This window comes from Malaclemys terrapin, chromosome 2 (genome assembly GCF_027887155.1).
Source record: "Malaclemys terrapin pileata isolate rMalTer1 chromosome 2, rMalTer1.hap1, whole genome shotgun sequence".
Taxonomy (NCBI): domain Eukaryota; kingdom Metazoa; phylum Chordata; order Testudines; family Emydidae; genus Malaclemys; species Malaclemys terrapin.
Window position 1 is genome coordinate 102,636,064 of NC_071506.1, and position 17,472 is coordinate 102,653,535.

The 17,472-nt window shown below is 44.5% G+C and overlaps 1 protein-coding gene across 3 annotated transcripts in view; it reads left to right on the plus strand.

The window, feature by feature from the left end:
• The first annotated feature begins 859 nt into the window (after window positions 1–859).
• The window catches only part of ATP9B (ATPase phospholipid transporting 9B (putative)), a 291,535-nt gene continuing 274,922 nt past the window's right edge, over window positions 860–17,472 (plus strand). For 2 of the 3 annotated variants that reach the window (XM_054019115.1, XM_054019116.1), the window contains exon 1: window positions 860–1,013. In XM_054019115.1, the coding sequence (XP_053875090.1) occupies window positions 919–1,013 (95 nt within the window). In that variant the 5' untranslated portion in view covers window positions 860–918. The remainder of the gene's footprint in view (window positions 1,014–17,472) is intronic. The other variant, XM_054019117.1, reaches the window with a different exon arrangement.

Sequence of the window (17,472 nt, forward strand, 5' to 3'; positions counted from 1 at the left end):
TTTAAGCATCTGTAACTTTTTTCCAAACAAAAGTTAATCCGGATTTTAAAGCCAGCAGGAGCTAAAGTGAATGTGAACTCTCTCAGCATCACTAGGGCAGAGCTCCCACTAAGCATTCCTCAGCCGAGGGCTCATGCATTTTGGATGGAATGCAGTCCCTAGAGGGGCAGGGAATCAAGGCATGCACGCACTGTGTTACCACGGATGCCTGCCACAGGCCCGTCACCTCCTGCGGGTACGGCTCCAGTTCCCCGTCTATACTGGCACAACAAGGTCAATAAGTACTTTTAAAATGAAGACGATAGCTCAGTGGTTTGAGTGTTGGCCTGCTAAACCCAGCCTTGTGAGTTCAATCCTTGAGGGGGCCACTTAGGGATCTGGGGCAAAATCAGTACTTGGTCCTGCTAGTGAAGGCAGGGGGCTGGACATGATGACCTTTCATGGACCCTTCCAGTTCTAGGAGATAGGATATCTCCATTTATTTATTTAAAGCCGAATAAGCTCAGGAGTGTGATCCTAGTCCCTACACCCCTCAGCCACCGCCTTATGCACAGTCCCCACCAACCTCCACCCCTTGTCCCCCACGCACCACAGCAACCAGCCTCTATCCACCCCTCTATCTTTCCTCCCTCCCACGCGCACCGCCACAAATCCCTTTCCGCCCCGCCCAGCTGCACCCCCATCCACTCCGCACGCGCTAAGAACTGGAGAACAAGCGCGGTCAAGTAGGTGGTGCTGCCGCGCAAGCCCCGCCCACTTGTTTATATCGCAGCCGCGCCTAGCACCGCCCTCTCCATCAGCTGTTGGTGACGTCAGGTGTCTCCGGCAGTTCCTCGCGCGTGGTGTTTGCGCGCGGCAGGGTGACGTCGGGTGACGGTTCACGGACGGGAGCCGGTTCCGGGCAGGTGGGCGGGGAAGATGGCGGACCACATCCCGCTGCACCCGGTGCCGCGCAGCACCCAGCGACGAACGGCCTATTACACCAGCGTCCCCGCCGCGCAGAGGCACAACAGGTACTAGGTGGGGCGGGGCGTGGAAAGGAACCCCTGAGCTCCGTGGCGATGGGGGTGGGAGGGGCCCCGGCCCGGCGAGACCTGCCCTACCTCGCAGGCTCCTCCACGGGGCCAGGGTCCCCTCTCTCAGCGCCCTATGGGGTAAGGAGGGGGAGGAGGAGTGCGATTCTCCCACTTCTCCCCCGCAGGGAGCTGGTTGCGGTGGGTGGCAGCCCCGGGCACTGCCAGGCCTCCACTCTGCTGTGCGGGGGAGTCTCCCCGCTGGCCTGGGCGTGGGGAGCGAGGGTTTCAGAGGAGCTGTGTGTGAGGTCACTGCTCCAGTTCTCAGCGCTGCTGGGGGGTCGGGTCACAGGGTTCCGGGGGAGGAAGGGGTGAGGGACGCTGCAGGTGTCCTGTAAGGGGCTGTGGAGATGAGTCCCAGCCCTAACACTCCTGTGTTTGGCAAAGGAGACTCTGTCTGCCCCATTCACCCGTAGGCAGTGTCGTTATTCCCACAGTAAGTTGGTCCATTTCTCCTGTTTTTTGTTGGTCTGCCCAGGGGTCAGGGGAGATTGTGAATCCATGGAAATGGGCATGAGGTCTTAGGAAGCCATTGTGGTATCTGAAGTGTGATCTAACTTTCATTTTAAAAAAGTTGATAACTATGTGTTTGGATTTAAACGTGACCACTGGTTACTTTCATCATTAGCAATGGCACAGAGAGCCTATTTTCATTGTCTGAGCTGAAAAATTCAAAAAACGAACAAGTAGCATAAATAGGGCAAAGTAAATAAGATTTTTAAAAAGTCTGCATGGTAGATTAGCAAAACAATGTATACATAAAGCTTTTTTTGTCTTAACCATGTACCTTTACTATTTTTTACATAGCAATTCAAAGAGCCTTACATTATAGTGTGAGCTGCAGAGAAAGTGGCTCTAATCTTGCAATCCCTGGTGCATGTGCTCAGTTTTATATGACATTAATGAAATTGCTCATTTGCACAAAAGTTAGCACATGCTTAAGTGTTTGCAGGATCAGGGCATACTTGTGTTATTTTTACTTAAAATAAAGACAGAAATATTTATTAAAATATGATGGAGCACTGTCTCGTGGCTGGTTCAGGAATGTGGCTTCTCTTCCTTGCTCTGCCCCTGACTTGGATTGTGACCTTCAGCAAGTCATCAAGGGCTTGTCTTTGTGGCATAATTAACTTGAGTTAGAACTCGATTGTTCCAAATTTGAGTCCTGTAGTCCTGTCCATACATGACACCTCTTAATTTGAATGTGGTAGTGCTTTTTAACTTGATGTGGCTGACCTGTAGAGGTGTATCTACACAGTGTCTGGAATCAGACCACCCAGCCCGGTAGACAGGCTCATGCTAATGGGCCTGAGCAAGCATGATAAAAATAACAGTGTGGATGCTATGGTCTGAGCTGGAGCGTAGGCTCTCAAGCCCACCTGACCCCTTGGATTTGAGAGCCTGATTTCCATCCTGAGCTGCGATGTCCACACTCCTATTTTTAGCATGCTAGCTCAAGCCCTGCTAATGTGAGTCTGTCTGGCTGGGCTGGAGGCTTGCTCCCAGCTGCAGTGTAGATATACCTTTGGTGTATAGCGTATATCTTGAGTTAACACAACTTGGCAGTTACTAACACAATCATTCTGTACATTTTGAGTGTTGTTTTGCAGTGTGGCTGCTCTAATTCAAGCTTGGTTCATTTGAGAGGAATGTAGATAACTCAAGTTAATGCTGCAGTGAAGATACAGTGTTGCTCTTAGGGCTTGATGAACAAAAAGTTTTATGTAACCTATTAGGACCTGAATTCAGTCACTTATGATTCTGTATATATTCTGGAGCAGTTGATGACACAATACCTAAACATAGCAGGGAGCTGCTGCTTTTACCTTGCTTTGTGTGTTGCAGTCATCGTCTCTTGTACTGTAGGTTGAAAAACATTGGTCTTAGCAATGTTTGAAGCACCTAAGGAATTGGCATACATTAAATTGATATAAGGTACTTTTCAGACTAAAATAGCTTATATACAAGAGGGTTACACAAACTTAACTAGTTTCTAGATAATACAATTTCCTTGTGTAAACAAGGCATTAGTCCTTCACTTTAAAACAGATACTAACGAGTTTTAGTTTTTCCCAAAACTGAATACAGGATCAGAGCTTTTCTGCTATTGGAAGGAAGTGGTTTGGCAGGGGAATTTGAGAATATCAGTTAATGACCTTAAAGAAGCTATCTTAAAGGGGTTGTGAAGAAGTTTAAATTTTCAGTTTGCCGTACAGGACTGGGCATATCTGTACCACAACTTTGGAGGGCAGACTTACGGATATGCAAAATGAGGTGGAATTGGACAGTGCCAGGAAGGTGAGTTTTCTCAGACTCCCATATTTCCTGGCATGAGGGTAATCATTTCAGCTATTAATTTTAATATCCTTCCTCTTTTTATGGCAGGCTGGGGAAGGGGACGGTGACAGCTCAGGAGTAGAAGTAATTGAACCTCAGAATTTCAATTTTACAGGAAATTTAGACATTTTGAAATTTCTCACAAAACGTGAATTCCCACATTGTGTTTCTGAAAGGAAGTATGCTCCTTGAGCTGCTGACTGAAATTGACTAATTCTGTTAAGTTTCACTGTGACTCACCACTGAATACCAAGTGAAACTGCACAGTTGGGTCAATTTCATTGCTGCCCTTCCCTCATGGAAACTGATAAAAAATCACCTCAAGTTCAATAGCAGCTGCTGAGGCTTCCAGAGTTTGTGGCTCTGGGGCAGTCCACCGTGCAGAATGCTTTGGAGTTGGGGACCCCCAGGCTTCCTGACTCCCTAGGCTGTGGGAATCAGGCAGCTTGGGTGTCTGGAAGTCCTAGGTATCCCTGGCCCTAGTCTGCATGGTGAGGCTGCCCTGGCACCAGGGCAGGTGTAGCTGCCCTGTAGTTGTGGACTCTGGATGCCTGTCCCGGGGTTTTCAGGATTCCAGTTCTGGTGGCAGGGATCCTGGAAACCCTGATGAGAGTGCAGTGCTGTTAATCACCTCCGGCTACACCAGACTGTGACTCTGGTCAATGTGAAGGACAGAGTGGATGGTTTTGCAGCAATGATGTTCCCCAACTGATGCCATGGAATTCCCAGCCCTGGGGCAATTCTCATGGAGTGGCTGTCCTGGAGCTGTGGGTCTTGGGATTGCCAGCTCCAGGGTTGTTTGTTTGGTAGAAGCCCTGGCAAGCTCCCACGAAAACCCTGTTTCTCAGAATATTCCTGACCAGATTTGTTCAGGAGCAGGCTCCAGGTGATTAGGGAAGAGACTACCAGAAAGTATTTCCTCTTGGGCTCCCAAACCAATCCATATCTCTCCCTCTACATGAGAGACTACCAGAAAGTATTTCCTCTTGGGCTCCAAAACCAATCCATATCTCTCCCTCTACATATCTCTCCCTCTACATGTGATAGTGGATGGTTTTGCAGCACTGGAGTGTCTGAACTACAATATATGGCACACATATCCCTATTCTATCATCAGACCACCTTGTCACAGAGTATGTCAACAGAAAGGGCTACTTTTCCATGGTAATGCAAGTGCTGGTGGATCACTAGGGATGCTTTACCGACATCAATGTGGGCTGGTGAGGGAAGGTGCATGACACACGCATCTTTAAGAATACAGGACTGTTCAGAAAGTTGCAAGCAGGGACTTTCTTTCCCAATCAGTGGATTACCATTGAAGACGTGGTCAAATTGAAATGGAAATGCCTTGAAAATCCAAAGGCTCGGGTAGAACGCTTGTCCTTTACATAACGCCTACAAATGTCAAGCAGATTCACCTAAAATGAATATGACCTTAATTCATGTTAGGCCTGGTCTACACTACACATTCAACTGTCATTCTGGAACTGTTGAACCTGTAGTTGAAGCTCTCCTTGGTGCTGTTGTGGTTGCTGGTGTACATGCTTCATGAGCTATGGGAGAAAGTGGTAGGCTGGGTTTTTTCAAGATCACTTTTGGCATGTCAACATTCCCAATGGTAATCCACTGATTGGGAAAGAAAGTCCCTGCTTGCAACTTTCTGAACAGTCCTGTATTCTTAAAGATGCGTGTGTCATGCACCTTCCCTCACCAGCCCACATTGATGTCGGTAAAGCATCCCTAGTGATCCACCAGCACTTGCATTACCATGGAAAAGTAGCCCTTTCTGTTGACATACTCTGTGACAAGGTGGTCTGGTGATAGAATAGGGATATGTGTGCCATATATTGTAGTTCAGACACTCCGGTGCTGCAAAACCATCCACTAAGTCCTGCATATTTTTTCTTTGAATCTTTAAAACCTGAAGTATTTAAAAAAAAATGTCTGATTTACTTTTTATTGGAAATAAAGATAAATTATAGGATTGAATTGGCAGAATCCATTTCTTGTTCCCTGTTTGTAGGGGTAGTTTAGCTATACAGTTCTGTAGTATTGTCAGCTGACTCACATATCCTTATTTTGGTTGGAAATGACTGAGTGAAAAATAAGCAAAGGCCAACACGTTCATTGTTTTGAAGGGATGGGAGAAACTTTAATAGATACTGTTTGTTCTCTCTCTCTCTCTCTCTCTCTCTCTCTCTCTCTCTCTCTCTCTGAACTACAGCTATTCTTAGAAAGCCAAGACTGCTGGGAAATGCTGCATTCCTTACGCCAGGCCTACGCAATAAACTTGAATCTGCATAATTGTCGCTCAGGATGTGAAAAATGTACACTTGAGCAATGTAGTTATACTGACCTAATCGCTGGTGTAGATAGCGTTATATCGATGGGAGGGCTTCTCCTGTTGACATAACTATCCCGTTTCAATGAGAGAACTCTGCTGTCAGTGTAGTAGCATCTTCACTGAAGCGCTATAGCAGTGCAGGTGCACCAGTGCAGCTGCACTGCTGCAGTATTTTAAGTATAGATCTGCCATTAGGGTGCTTATCCATGTCTGTTTGGTTTGACAAGTGGTGACAAAACTGTTCAGAATAGAAAGATGACAAAACCATAAACGTTTAACTTTTGTTCATATAAATTGAATTGTTAATCTACTACTCAGTCAACAATAAGAGTTTTTGGGGAGAGAGAGACAATAAATACACCTAGCTTTTATTTAACAGTGTTTTAAAGCAGATCTTAGCGTTAAGCGAAGAAATATTTAAAATCCCAACCCTCCCTGTAAATTACATTATGAAAGCTGAAGTTTTATTACAAGACAGTTTTCTTCAAAAATAAAAATATTTAGTGATCTTCAGTTTGTGGAAACAAAGGTAAATAGGCACCTAACATTCTGCAGGAAAACATACTGATTGCAATCTGAACCAAAAATGAGGAGTTTGGATACCTCATTCATGATTACCTTGATTTCACATGAACAATTTTGTTCAGATTCTGTGAACATCAGAAAATAAGAATGGCCATGCTGGGTCAGACCAATCATCCATCTAGCCTAGTATCCAGTCTTCTGGTAGTGGCCAGTGCCAGATGCTTCAAAGGAAATGAACAGTACAGGGCAGTTCTCAAATGATTCATCCTGTCATCCAGTTCCAGCTTCTGGCAGTCAGAAGTTTAGGGACGCCAAGAGCATGAGGTGTCAATAGCCAATGATGGACCTGTTCTTCATGAATTTATCTAATTCTTTTTTGAACCGAGTTATAGTTTTGGCCTTCACAACATCCCCTGGCAATGAGTTTCACAGGTTGACTGTGCATTGTGTGAAGAAGTACTCCTTTGCGTTTGTTTTAAACCTTATTAATTTAATTGGGTGACCTCTGCTTTGTGTGTTATGTGAAGGGGTAAATATCAATGCCCTTTTCACTTTCTAGACACCATTCATGATTTTATACACCTGTATCATATCTCCCCTTAGTCATCTCTCTTCTAAACTGAGCAGTCTATCTTTTTAATCTCTCCTCATGTGGAAGCATTTACATCCCCCTAATAATTTTTGATGCCCTTTTCTGTACCTTTTCCAATTCTAATACACAGTATCTATATTTTTAGATGGGGTGACCAGAACTGCAAGCAGTATTCAAGATGTCTGCATACCATAGATTTATGTAGTGGCATTATGATATTTTCTGACTTATTGTCTATCCCTTTCCTAATGGTTTCTAACATTCTATTAGCTTTTTGACTGCTGCTGCACATTGAGCGGATGTTTTTCAGAGAACTATCCACGGTGATTTCAAGATCCCTTTCTTGAATGGTAACAGCTAATTTAGAATTCATCATTTTGTATTGGGATTATGTTTTTCAACTTGCACTATTTTGCATGCATCAGCATTGAATTTCAGTTACAAATTTGTTGCTCACCTAGTTTTGTAAGATGTCTTTGTAACTCTTCACACTCAGCTTTAGTCTTAACTAACTTGAGTAGTGTAGTATCATCTGCAAACTTTACCACCTCACTGTTTCACACCTTTTCAAGATTATTTATGAATATGTTGAACTGTATAGGTCTCTGTGCAGATCCGTGGGAGACCCTGCTATTTACCACTTTCCATTGTGAAAACTGACCATTTATGCTTATCCTTTGTTTCCTGTTTTTTAACCAGTTACTGATCCACGAGAGGGCCTTCCCTCTTGTCACAAGGCTGCTACTTTGCTTAAGAGCCTTTGGTGTAGAATCTTGTCAGTCTTTCTGGAAGTCCAATTACACTGTATCCACTGGATACCCTTGTTCACAGGCTTGTTGACCCCCTCAAAGAATTCTTATGGAGTGGTGAGGCATGAGTTCCCTTTACAAGAGCTGTGTTGACTTTTCCCCCAATATATCCTATTCATATATGTGTCTGATAATTCTGTTCTTCCCTATATTTTCAACCAAGTTACCTGGCACTGGCCTGTAATTGCCAAGATCGCCCCTGCAGCCTTTTATAAAAACTGGCATTACATTAGTGATCCTCCAGTCATCTGGTACAGAGGCTCATTTAAGCGATAGGTTACATAGCACGGTTTGTAGTTTGACAGTTTCATATTTGAGTTCCTTCAGAACTCTTGGGTGAATACCATCTGGTCCTGGTGACTTATTACTGTTTAATTTATCAATTTGTTCCAAAATTACTTCTATGTGATACTATGTAAACCAATTAAGAAAATAGCCATTGTTAATATAGTTCCATGGTAGTTGTATTTGAGGTGGCAAAGCACTTCACCCATTTATCCTCTATTGAGCCCAATAACTTGTGTTTGGCTGAATCATATGTTCTAGAAAGGAATCGGTCTTGATGTGAAGGTGTCAAGAGATGGGGAGTCCACCACTTTACTTGGTAGATTGTTTGTTTTATTGGTTAGTTACCCTCACCATTAAGAATATGTACCTAATTTGAATTTGTCTGGCTTCAGCTTCTGGTTATTGGTTCTTGCTATGCCTTTCTCCACTAGATTAAAGAGGCCTTTGGTACCTGGTATATTTTCCCTGTGATTGCACTTGCGCATCATGATCAAGTCACCTCTTAATCTTTTTTTTTTTTTTTTAACCGGCTAAACAGCGCTTTTAACTTCTCTCACTCTGACATTTTTTCCAGTCCTTGATTAATTTTTATGGCTCTTCTCTGGACCCCCTCAAATTTTTCAATATTCTTTTTAAGAAGTGGGCACAAGAACTGGATGTAGTAGTCCAGTATTAGTCTCACCGACACATTATACAGAGGTAGAACATAAGAACAGCCATACTGGGTCAGACCAAAGGTCCATCTAGCCCAGTATCCTGTCTTCTGACAGTGGCCAATGCCAGGTGCACCAGAGGGAATGAACAGAATCCATCCCCTGTTGCCCATTCCATCCCCTGTTGCCCATTCCCAGCTTCTAACAAACCATCCCTGCCTATCCTGTCTAATAGCCATTGATGGGCCTATCCTTCCTGAATTTATCTAGTTCTTTTTTAACCCTGTTATAGTCTTAGCCTTCACAACATCCTCTGACAAAGAATTCTACTGACTGACAGTGCATTGTGTGAAAAAATACTTCCTTTTGTTTGTTTTAAACCTGCTGCCTATTAATTTCATTTGGTGACCCCTAGTTCTTGTGTTATCAGAAGTAGTAAACAACACTTCCTTATTTACTTTCTCCACATCAGTCATGATTTTATAGACCTCAATCATATCCCTCCTTAGTTAACTCTTTTCAAAGCTGAAAAGTCCCAGTCTTATTAATCTCTATTCATACGGAAGTCGTTCCATATCCCTAATAATTTTTGTTGCCCTTTTCTGAACCTTTTCCAATTCCAGTATATCTTTTTTGAGATGGGATGACCACATCTTGCACGCAGTATTCAAGATGTGGGCATGCCATGGATTTATATAGAGGCAATATGATATTTTCTATCATCTTATCTATCCTTTTCTTAGTGATGCCCAACATTCTGTTCACTTTTTTGACTGTCGCTATACATTGAATGTTTTCAGAGAACTATCCACAATGACTCCAAGATCTCTTTCTTGAGTGGTAACAGCTAATTTAGACCCCATCATTTTATATATATAGTTGGGATTATGTTTTCCAGTGTGCATTACTTTGCATTCACCTTGCTACTCCTCCCTTTATATAGCTAATGATTGCGTTAGTCCTTTTTGGTACGACGTTGTATTAGGAACTCCTGGTTAGTTATTTGTATGCTATGACTCCTAAATCTTTTTCAGAATAATTGCTTTCCAGGATACAGTCCCCATTCTGCAGAGATGACCTGTATTCTTTGCTCCTAAATATGACCTTGCATTTGTCTGTATTACAAAGCATTTTATTTGAATGGGTTCTACTTACCAAACTATCCAGATAGCTCTGTGTCGTTGTCCTTATCTACAACTGTAGCAAACTTTGTGTCATCTGTATGTTTTATCAGTAGTGATTTTATATTTACTTTGCGATCATTGATAAAAATATTGAGTAGTGTTGGGCCTAGAACTCATCCCTGTGGAACCCCGTTAGAAACACCTGCATTCAATGATAATTCCCTATTGACAACTACTGTTTGAGTTATGCCAGTTCTTGATCAATTCAATGTGTGTTTTATTTGTTATATAGTGCTGGTTTTATAATTGGAATGTTGTTCAGTACTAAATCAAATGCCTTTAAAAAAAAAAAAGTTCAAATATGTTTTATGTACACAACTGCTTTTATCAGGCAAGTTTGAAATCTCATCAGGTTTGTTTGGTGACCTATTTTCCATAAAATCGTTTTGACTGGCGTTAATTATATTCTTTCCTTTTAATTCTTTACTTGAATAATGTATCAAGTTTTCCATTATTTTGCAAGAGATTGATGTCACTAACAACCCTATAATTACCCAGATCATCTCCCTTGCCCTTTTAAAATATTAGGAAAACATTAGCACTCTTCTAGTCTTTTGGAGTTTCCTAAGTATTCCAAGATTTTTTAAAAGATTTTCAGCTGGCCAGAGATCTCCTCAGCCAACTCTTGTAGGACTCTTGAGTGCAAGTTATCAGGACCTGCTGATTTAAAAATGTTTATCCCTAGGTATTGCTTAACATCCTCCTTAGTTACTAATGGGCTGGAAAGTAGTTCATCATTTGCAATATTAACACATCATCCTGCCTCTTTCCAAGTACAGAATAGTATTATGCATTGAAAACTCTGCTTTTTCTGCATTATTAATAATGTAACCATCTCTGTCTAGTACATACCAAAAATGTCCATACCATTTTTAGGATTTCTTTCATTCCTGATTATACTTAAACCACACTCACTCTCTCTCTCCCCCCCCCCCGCTCCCTCCTTTAGGTTCTGCCAGCCGTAGATTTTTGCCCCTGATGTTTTCAGCTCCTCCTATAAATTTTCTATGCTTTATAGCTTCTAATTTCTGTTGTGTGCCATCTCCATCTGCTTCATCTTTTCCCATTCATTATATAATGCTTTCTTTATTTCTAATTTCTCTCTGCACTTCCATCTCTAAACCAGGATGGCTTTTAAACAAAGTTGCTGATTGGTATTGTGGGGTGGGTCTGACTTTCACTCCTATCTCCAGAACAGACAGAGCAAATATGATAGTCTCTTGGCTAATGGTATGTTATTCTCAAGGACAGCTTGTGTCTGCTCTTCTTAAATGGAGTCTCTCTAAGGACTTGTTTTAACTGTACCTTCCTTTTGAAAGTCCCTGTCTAGAATAGCTTATTTTAATCTCTTTGATTAAAAAGTTTTTTTTTTTTTTAAGTTTCTGGAAATAAGTGTGGATGATTCATGCTAATCTTTCCTAGCTACTTGTTGTCTCTCTCTTCCAGGTAACAGTAGCAGTGAAGAAAGTATAGTGTGGATAGTAAAAGCCCAGGATGGACTCTGGCTACTCTTCTCATTAGCCTGCTCTGAAGCTCGCACTGCTGTTTTTACTGCTATTGTTATCTGCGCTATCTGGTTTAAAGATAGCTTGGGTAGGCTACCCTGTGCACTGCTTTTGCTGTGTAGACATACCCGTAGTGTATACTCCTGGTTAGCAAAAAGTACCAAATTATACCAATGTTTGAGAATTAACCTCTATTTAGGAAAATAACTAAAAAGTGCAAATGCAAAATAAAATTAAAATTAATTTTGAGGTTGTGACATTGTACAGTCTATATGGTTTTATAAAAACGTGATAAGTGAATAATGTAACTGGGATAGTTTTAGAAAAAATATGGTAATAAGTGAATATAACGTAACTGGGATATGCTTCATGCAAAAGGTCTCTTGTAAGGTATCATTACAAAGCTCATAATCTACTGAGTGTGATCATCCGATTTGTAGAAATGTACCACTCTTGTATCTAAAACTAGAAATATAAAACATAACTCTGAGGGCCTATTGTAATTATGTAAAGTGTGGGCCATTAAGGATGGTTTGGAATCTTGATGACTCCCATTGTCTGCAGCTGGCTGTATTTACCTGTGAGTCTTCCTGTATATGTGTGTGCTGGCAAGTGAGTAATGAAGTCTTGCAGTGACATGTGATCATGTCACCTGAACTGGAATCCATCTTTAACCTGGTGCTTTTCCAGTGAGGGGGGGTGGAAACCCAGAGGGACAAAGGGTTCCCGCCTTATGCAAAAGATATATAAAGGGGTGGAAGAGAACAAAGGAGAGAGAGGAGCCATCATGAAGAATCCCCTAGCTATCACCTGAGCTGCAACAAGAGCTGTACCAGGGGAAAGAATTTTGCCCAGGCCTGGAAGGTGTCCAGTCTGAGAAAAAACTTACCGAAGCATCTCTGAGGGTGAGATTATCTGTATTCAGTTTGATTAGGCATAGATTTGTGCATTTTATTTTATTTTGCTTGGTGACTTACTTTGTTCTGTCTGTTACTACTTGGCACAACTTAAATCCCACTGTCTGTATTTAATAAAATCACTTTTTATTTAGTAATTTACTCAGAGTATGTATTAATACTTGGGGGAGCAAACAACTGTGCATATCTCTCTATCAGTGTTATAGAGGGCGAACGATTTATGAGTTTACTCTGCATAAGCTTTATGCAGGGTAAAACGGATTTATTTGGGTTTAGACCCCATTGGGAGTTGGGCATCTGAGTGCTAAAGACAAGCACACTTCTGTGAGCTGTTTTCAGGTAAACTTGCAGCTTTGGGGCAAGTGATTCAGACCCTGAGTGTGTGTTGGAGCAGACGGGAGTGTCTAATTTAGCAAGACAGGGTGCTGGAGTCCTGAGCTGGCAGGGAAAACAGGAGCAGAGGTAGTCTTTGCACATCGGGTGGCAGCTCCCAAGGGGGTTTCTGTGATTCAACCCATCACAGAGGTTTCCTGTTTGGTTGTTTAAATCATGATTAAAATCACTTAGTTAAATCACTTCTATTTAAATCAGTCCACCCTGCTGTACATACTCACATGGGCCTCATCTTAAAATATCCAAACACAATGATTTCCCGCCTTAAAGGCAGGGAGTTGGTTTGCTGGGGAAGGAGCAGGAAGGACAAAAAATTCCTTGGAACCATCACTAACGTTTCCCCTTAAAACACCAGTGGAACAGAAGGCTCACCAGGGAAGTTTTTTCCCATTTTCAGTTTTATGATTCCCTAGATCTTTAATTTTATCACTACCTACTGCCTTGGATAAGAGATCTGTGAGCAATCTGATGCTGAATCAGATTTTATTACTACCTTGGTTCAATTCACCTGACAAAAGACCATATTGGAGTATGCACCATACCAATACCCCCCATAGCACACATACATTTAGACCAGGCCTGCACAACTCGTAAAGCGGCGAGGGCCATATTACTCCAAAGAAAATAGCTGAGGGCCGAAACCCCCCGGCCGTACTGAAACAGCCCCCCCCCCCAGCGCCACCCAGCCCCGCCGAACCCCGTCCCCCCCAACCCCTAGCTCCGAGCCCAGCCCCTCTGAGCTAAGCACCCCTCGACCCCATCCCCCAGCAGCCCTGACCCCCAGCTCCGAGCACAGCCCCTCTGAGCCAGACACCCCCGCAGCCCTGACCCCTAGCTCTGAGCCCAGCCCCTGTGAGCTGAGCAGCCCCCGACCCCATCCCCCAGCAGCCCTGACCCCCAGCTCCGAGTCCAGCCCCTCTGAGCCTGACACCCCCGACCCCAGCCCCCCCCAGCCCTGACCCCTAGCTCCGAGCCCAGCCCCTCTGAGCTAAGCACCCCCCGACCCCATCCCCCAGCAGCCCTGACCCCCAGCTCTGAGCCCAGCCCCTCCGAGCCAGACACCCCCCTGACCTCATCCCCTCCGCAGCCCTGACCTCAGCTCTGAGCCCAGCCCCCGTGAGCTGTGGCTCGAGCCCAGGCCAGGTGCCTCTCCCCTCGCTTGGACTTACCAGCTCTGCCTCGTGCCCAGCGCTTCCCACCTCAGCAGCCCCGGAAGTGACGCTGGACGCCAGGCAGGAGGAGCGGGACACGGAGACGCGTGTGTGTGTGTGGGGGCAACCTCACAGCCCTGCGTTCCGCGCTCTGACCGCCCTGACAGTCAGAAGCGCGGCTGCCGGGTTCACCCCCTGCCGGGGTGGAGGGGTGGGGAGAAGGCGACTTCAGCCCCGCGCGCCACGCTCTGACCGCCCTGACAGTCAGAAGCGCAGCTGCCGGGTTCGCCCCCTGCTGGGAGGGGTGGGGGGAGGCAACCTCAGCCCCGCGTGCCGCCCTCTGACCGCCCTGACAGTCAGAAGCGCGGCTGCTGGGTTCGCCCCCTGCCCAGGGGTGGGGGAGGTTGGGCCCCCCTGCCCCGGCAGGGGGCGAACCTGGCAGTCGCGCTTCTGACTGTCAGGGCGGTCAGAGCGCGGAGCGCGGGGCTGTGTGGTCGGGCCCCCCGGGCAGGGGGTGAACCCGGAAACCGCCCCCCACCGCTTGCCTGCGGGCCGCACAGTGGGCCCACGTGTTGTGCAGGCCTGATTTAGACCATACCTATACATAATATATCCTGTTATGTTCTAGGACAGAGAACTTAATACTGAATTTTTTCCCTTACCAAGATTGTGAGTCATGACCCACAGGTTCCTGGGATCATCGTGCTCCAATCTTCTACCCTATGGCTTACTGACATCAGCTGGAACCGGAACTCCTTGAAGCCCAGCTCAGATAGAAAGTTCTCCGCCTGAGTCCTATTTGGTGGAAACCAGAGCTCCTGACTGGTCTGTTCTGCCTACTTAAACCTGAAGGAGGAACAGGTAGTTGGGTGTACAAATGGGCTCCACCCCGCTTTGGACTGCTCACTCTTTCCTGCTCTTGTTTCCTGATCCTGGCCTCTTGGTTGTCTGACCCAGCCTCATTCCTGGTGTCTAATTTGTGATTCTTGATCTCTGGCTCGTCTCCTGACCCTGATCTCCTGGTTTCCTGGATCGTCCTGATTGCTGGTATCTGACTTGTGGTTTCTGACCACCTGGTTCTGAATCTTGGCTGGTGTGGGGGCCTGCCCCTCCCCACCCTATGCTAACGATTAAGCATGGTTGCCTACGTCCCAGCCCTGACACTATGGCAATGTGGAGATTATTTGTCTTTGCAGAGAATCATGGCATCTTAGAGCTCAGTGGAAAACCCATTAATTGGATCTGGTGTTCCCAGATCTGTTTGCCTCAGTGGATATAGAAAGAGTACCTGGATGATTGTCCCAGATAAATTGTCAGAAGAAGGGCCTGTGGAATAGGTAGAATTCCAGGAGACTATAGAACTGTCCTTTCATCTAGTTTTTGATATTCTGGGATCCTCTTCTAATTCTAAGAGCAAACTGTCAGTGTTGGAAGGGCTCGTAAAACTGACCAAAACAACCTGGTTGAAATCAGCATCTGATCAAGCCTTGTCTAAAAAGGCAGACGAGTTTTACGAGTTGTCCTACAAGGGCTTCTCTCTTTTTCATACACATCCTGCTCCCAAGGCTCTGGTGGTGGTAGCAGCTGTCCAGTGGACAAAGGAAGTCAGGTACAGTCTTCTCCATTTGACAAGGAGGACAAGGATATCCTGGGCAGGAAATTCTTCACCTTAGCCAATCTGGGCATTATGGTCTCAGCCTACCAAACCATGGAAGAAGGTGGCTATCTTGGCTAAAGATTTGCTTGAAGATCAAAGGAAACTGGCAAAAGCTTTAACTGCAGAGGGACAGTTTGTTGCCAAGCAAGCTGTATGTTGAAGAGCTGTATTTGATGTGTCTGACTCTGCAAGCAAGGGCAGTTATATCAGCAATAACTAAGATGCACTTGACTCATGTGTTCTGGCCTACCACCCAAAACCAAGGCTCACATAGAGGATCTCCCTTTTGAGGGAGATGACTTATTCATTACTAAAACTGACCGTGTCCTTTAAGAAGATGAGTTATACTCAATTAGCAGCCAGAGCACTAGCTGTCTCAACCTTCAAGGAGAAGGTTTGTAGCACTGGTCTTCAGATACAACAGGCAGCAGTATCCTTCTTCATCTTCATCTGTGTATTTCAGCCAGAGGTGTCCTTACCAAAAGCAACAATCTCCTTCCCAACAACAGAGGAGAAAGAGGTTTTAGCTTCATCCTGAAAATAGACACAATTTTGTCTTTTGCTCCAGGTTTTAGACCACAGATGTGGCATGAGACACGAGAGCTACAAACCAATCTTAGGTCAATCTACTTCCTCCCCCACCTTTGGAGATCAATTCTCCTATTATTTCAACAATTGTAATACCATCATCACAGACAAGTGGATCCTAGGAATGATGCGGGAGGGTTATTCTATACAGTTCAATTTCATTCCTCCTCCAACCCTTGTCCCTTCTCTGCCCTCTCATGAAAACCTACTAAGAATAGTAGTTTTGCATTTTATTGGAAGCAGAGGCCATAAAAAAGGCACCAGAGATACTCAGAGGAAAGGGATTTTACTCTAGATACTTTCTGATCCCAAAAGAAGAGGAAAGTCTGCAAACTATCTGGGACTTGTAAAAGCTCAACTCTTTCATCAGAGAGGTCCGTTTCCTGAATTTCTCTTGCCTCTGTAATTCCCTCCCTGTCCACTCAAGATTGGTTTGGACCTCTTGATGTGAAAAATGCATATTTCCACGTATCTATCATAGCTTCTCATACTGGCCAGGGAAGATCACTCTGGGTCCTCCCCTTTGGCCTTTCTACCACCTCTCATGTTTTTACAAACTGCCTCTTGGACATGGCAGAACATCTGAAGAGACAGGATATTTACATTTATTTCTATGTGGATGACTTTATCACTGGAGTCTCTGACCATCAGCCTGGACTGCACATGTTCACTTTTGAGAAATTGGGACTCAGAATAAATTGGAAGAAATCACACTTTCTTCTTACACTGAGAGTCCCTTTTGTTGGTATGATTCTGTATTCCCAAGCAATAAGAGCCTTCCAGAGGAAAGATTCTTCAAGATTCAGTCTGCCATTCTCAAATTTCAAGAGAATCCCTGCCACTTCTGTTCTTCCTCAGGCTGGTGGGTCTCATGGCCTTGGCATCATATGTAATCTTATACTCATTTCAGAATGAGAGCTCTACAGTGGTTGGCTGCCAGAACATTGTTTGCCAAATTTAGACATAGTTGAAGCTAACTCTCCCGAAAGTGCTCCTATCCCTGTGGTGGACAAAAAGCTACAACATCCTGAAGGGAGTGGCATTCAATTATCCACAAATATCACTTCATGTGTGCCCAGCCTGGGGTGGAAAACTCACTGCAACAATCTAACAGCTCATGGTCATTGGAAACACTTAGGCTGTGTCTACACTGCCACTTTCAGTGCTAAAACTTTAGTCATTCAGGATGTGAAAAAACACACCCCTGAGCGACAAAAGATTTAGTGCTGAAAAATGCCAGTATAGACAGTGCTTTGTTGCTGGGCGCCGCGCTCCTGGCGATAAAGCTACCACCGCTCGTTCAGGGTGTTTTTTAAATCACTGGGAGAGCTCTTCCCCTGGCGATAAAGCGTGTCTACACTGCCCAGGGAGCACTGCCGTGGCCACGCTGTAACATGGGGAATGTACACATACCCTTAGAAAAACTATATATGAATTTATTCAAATTGAGAATAAT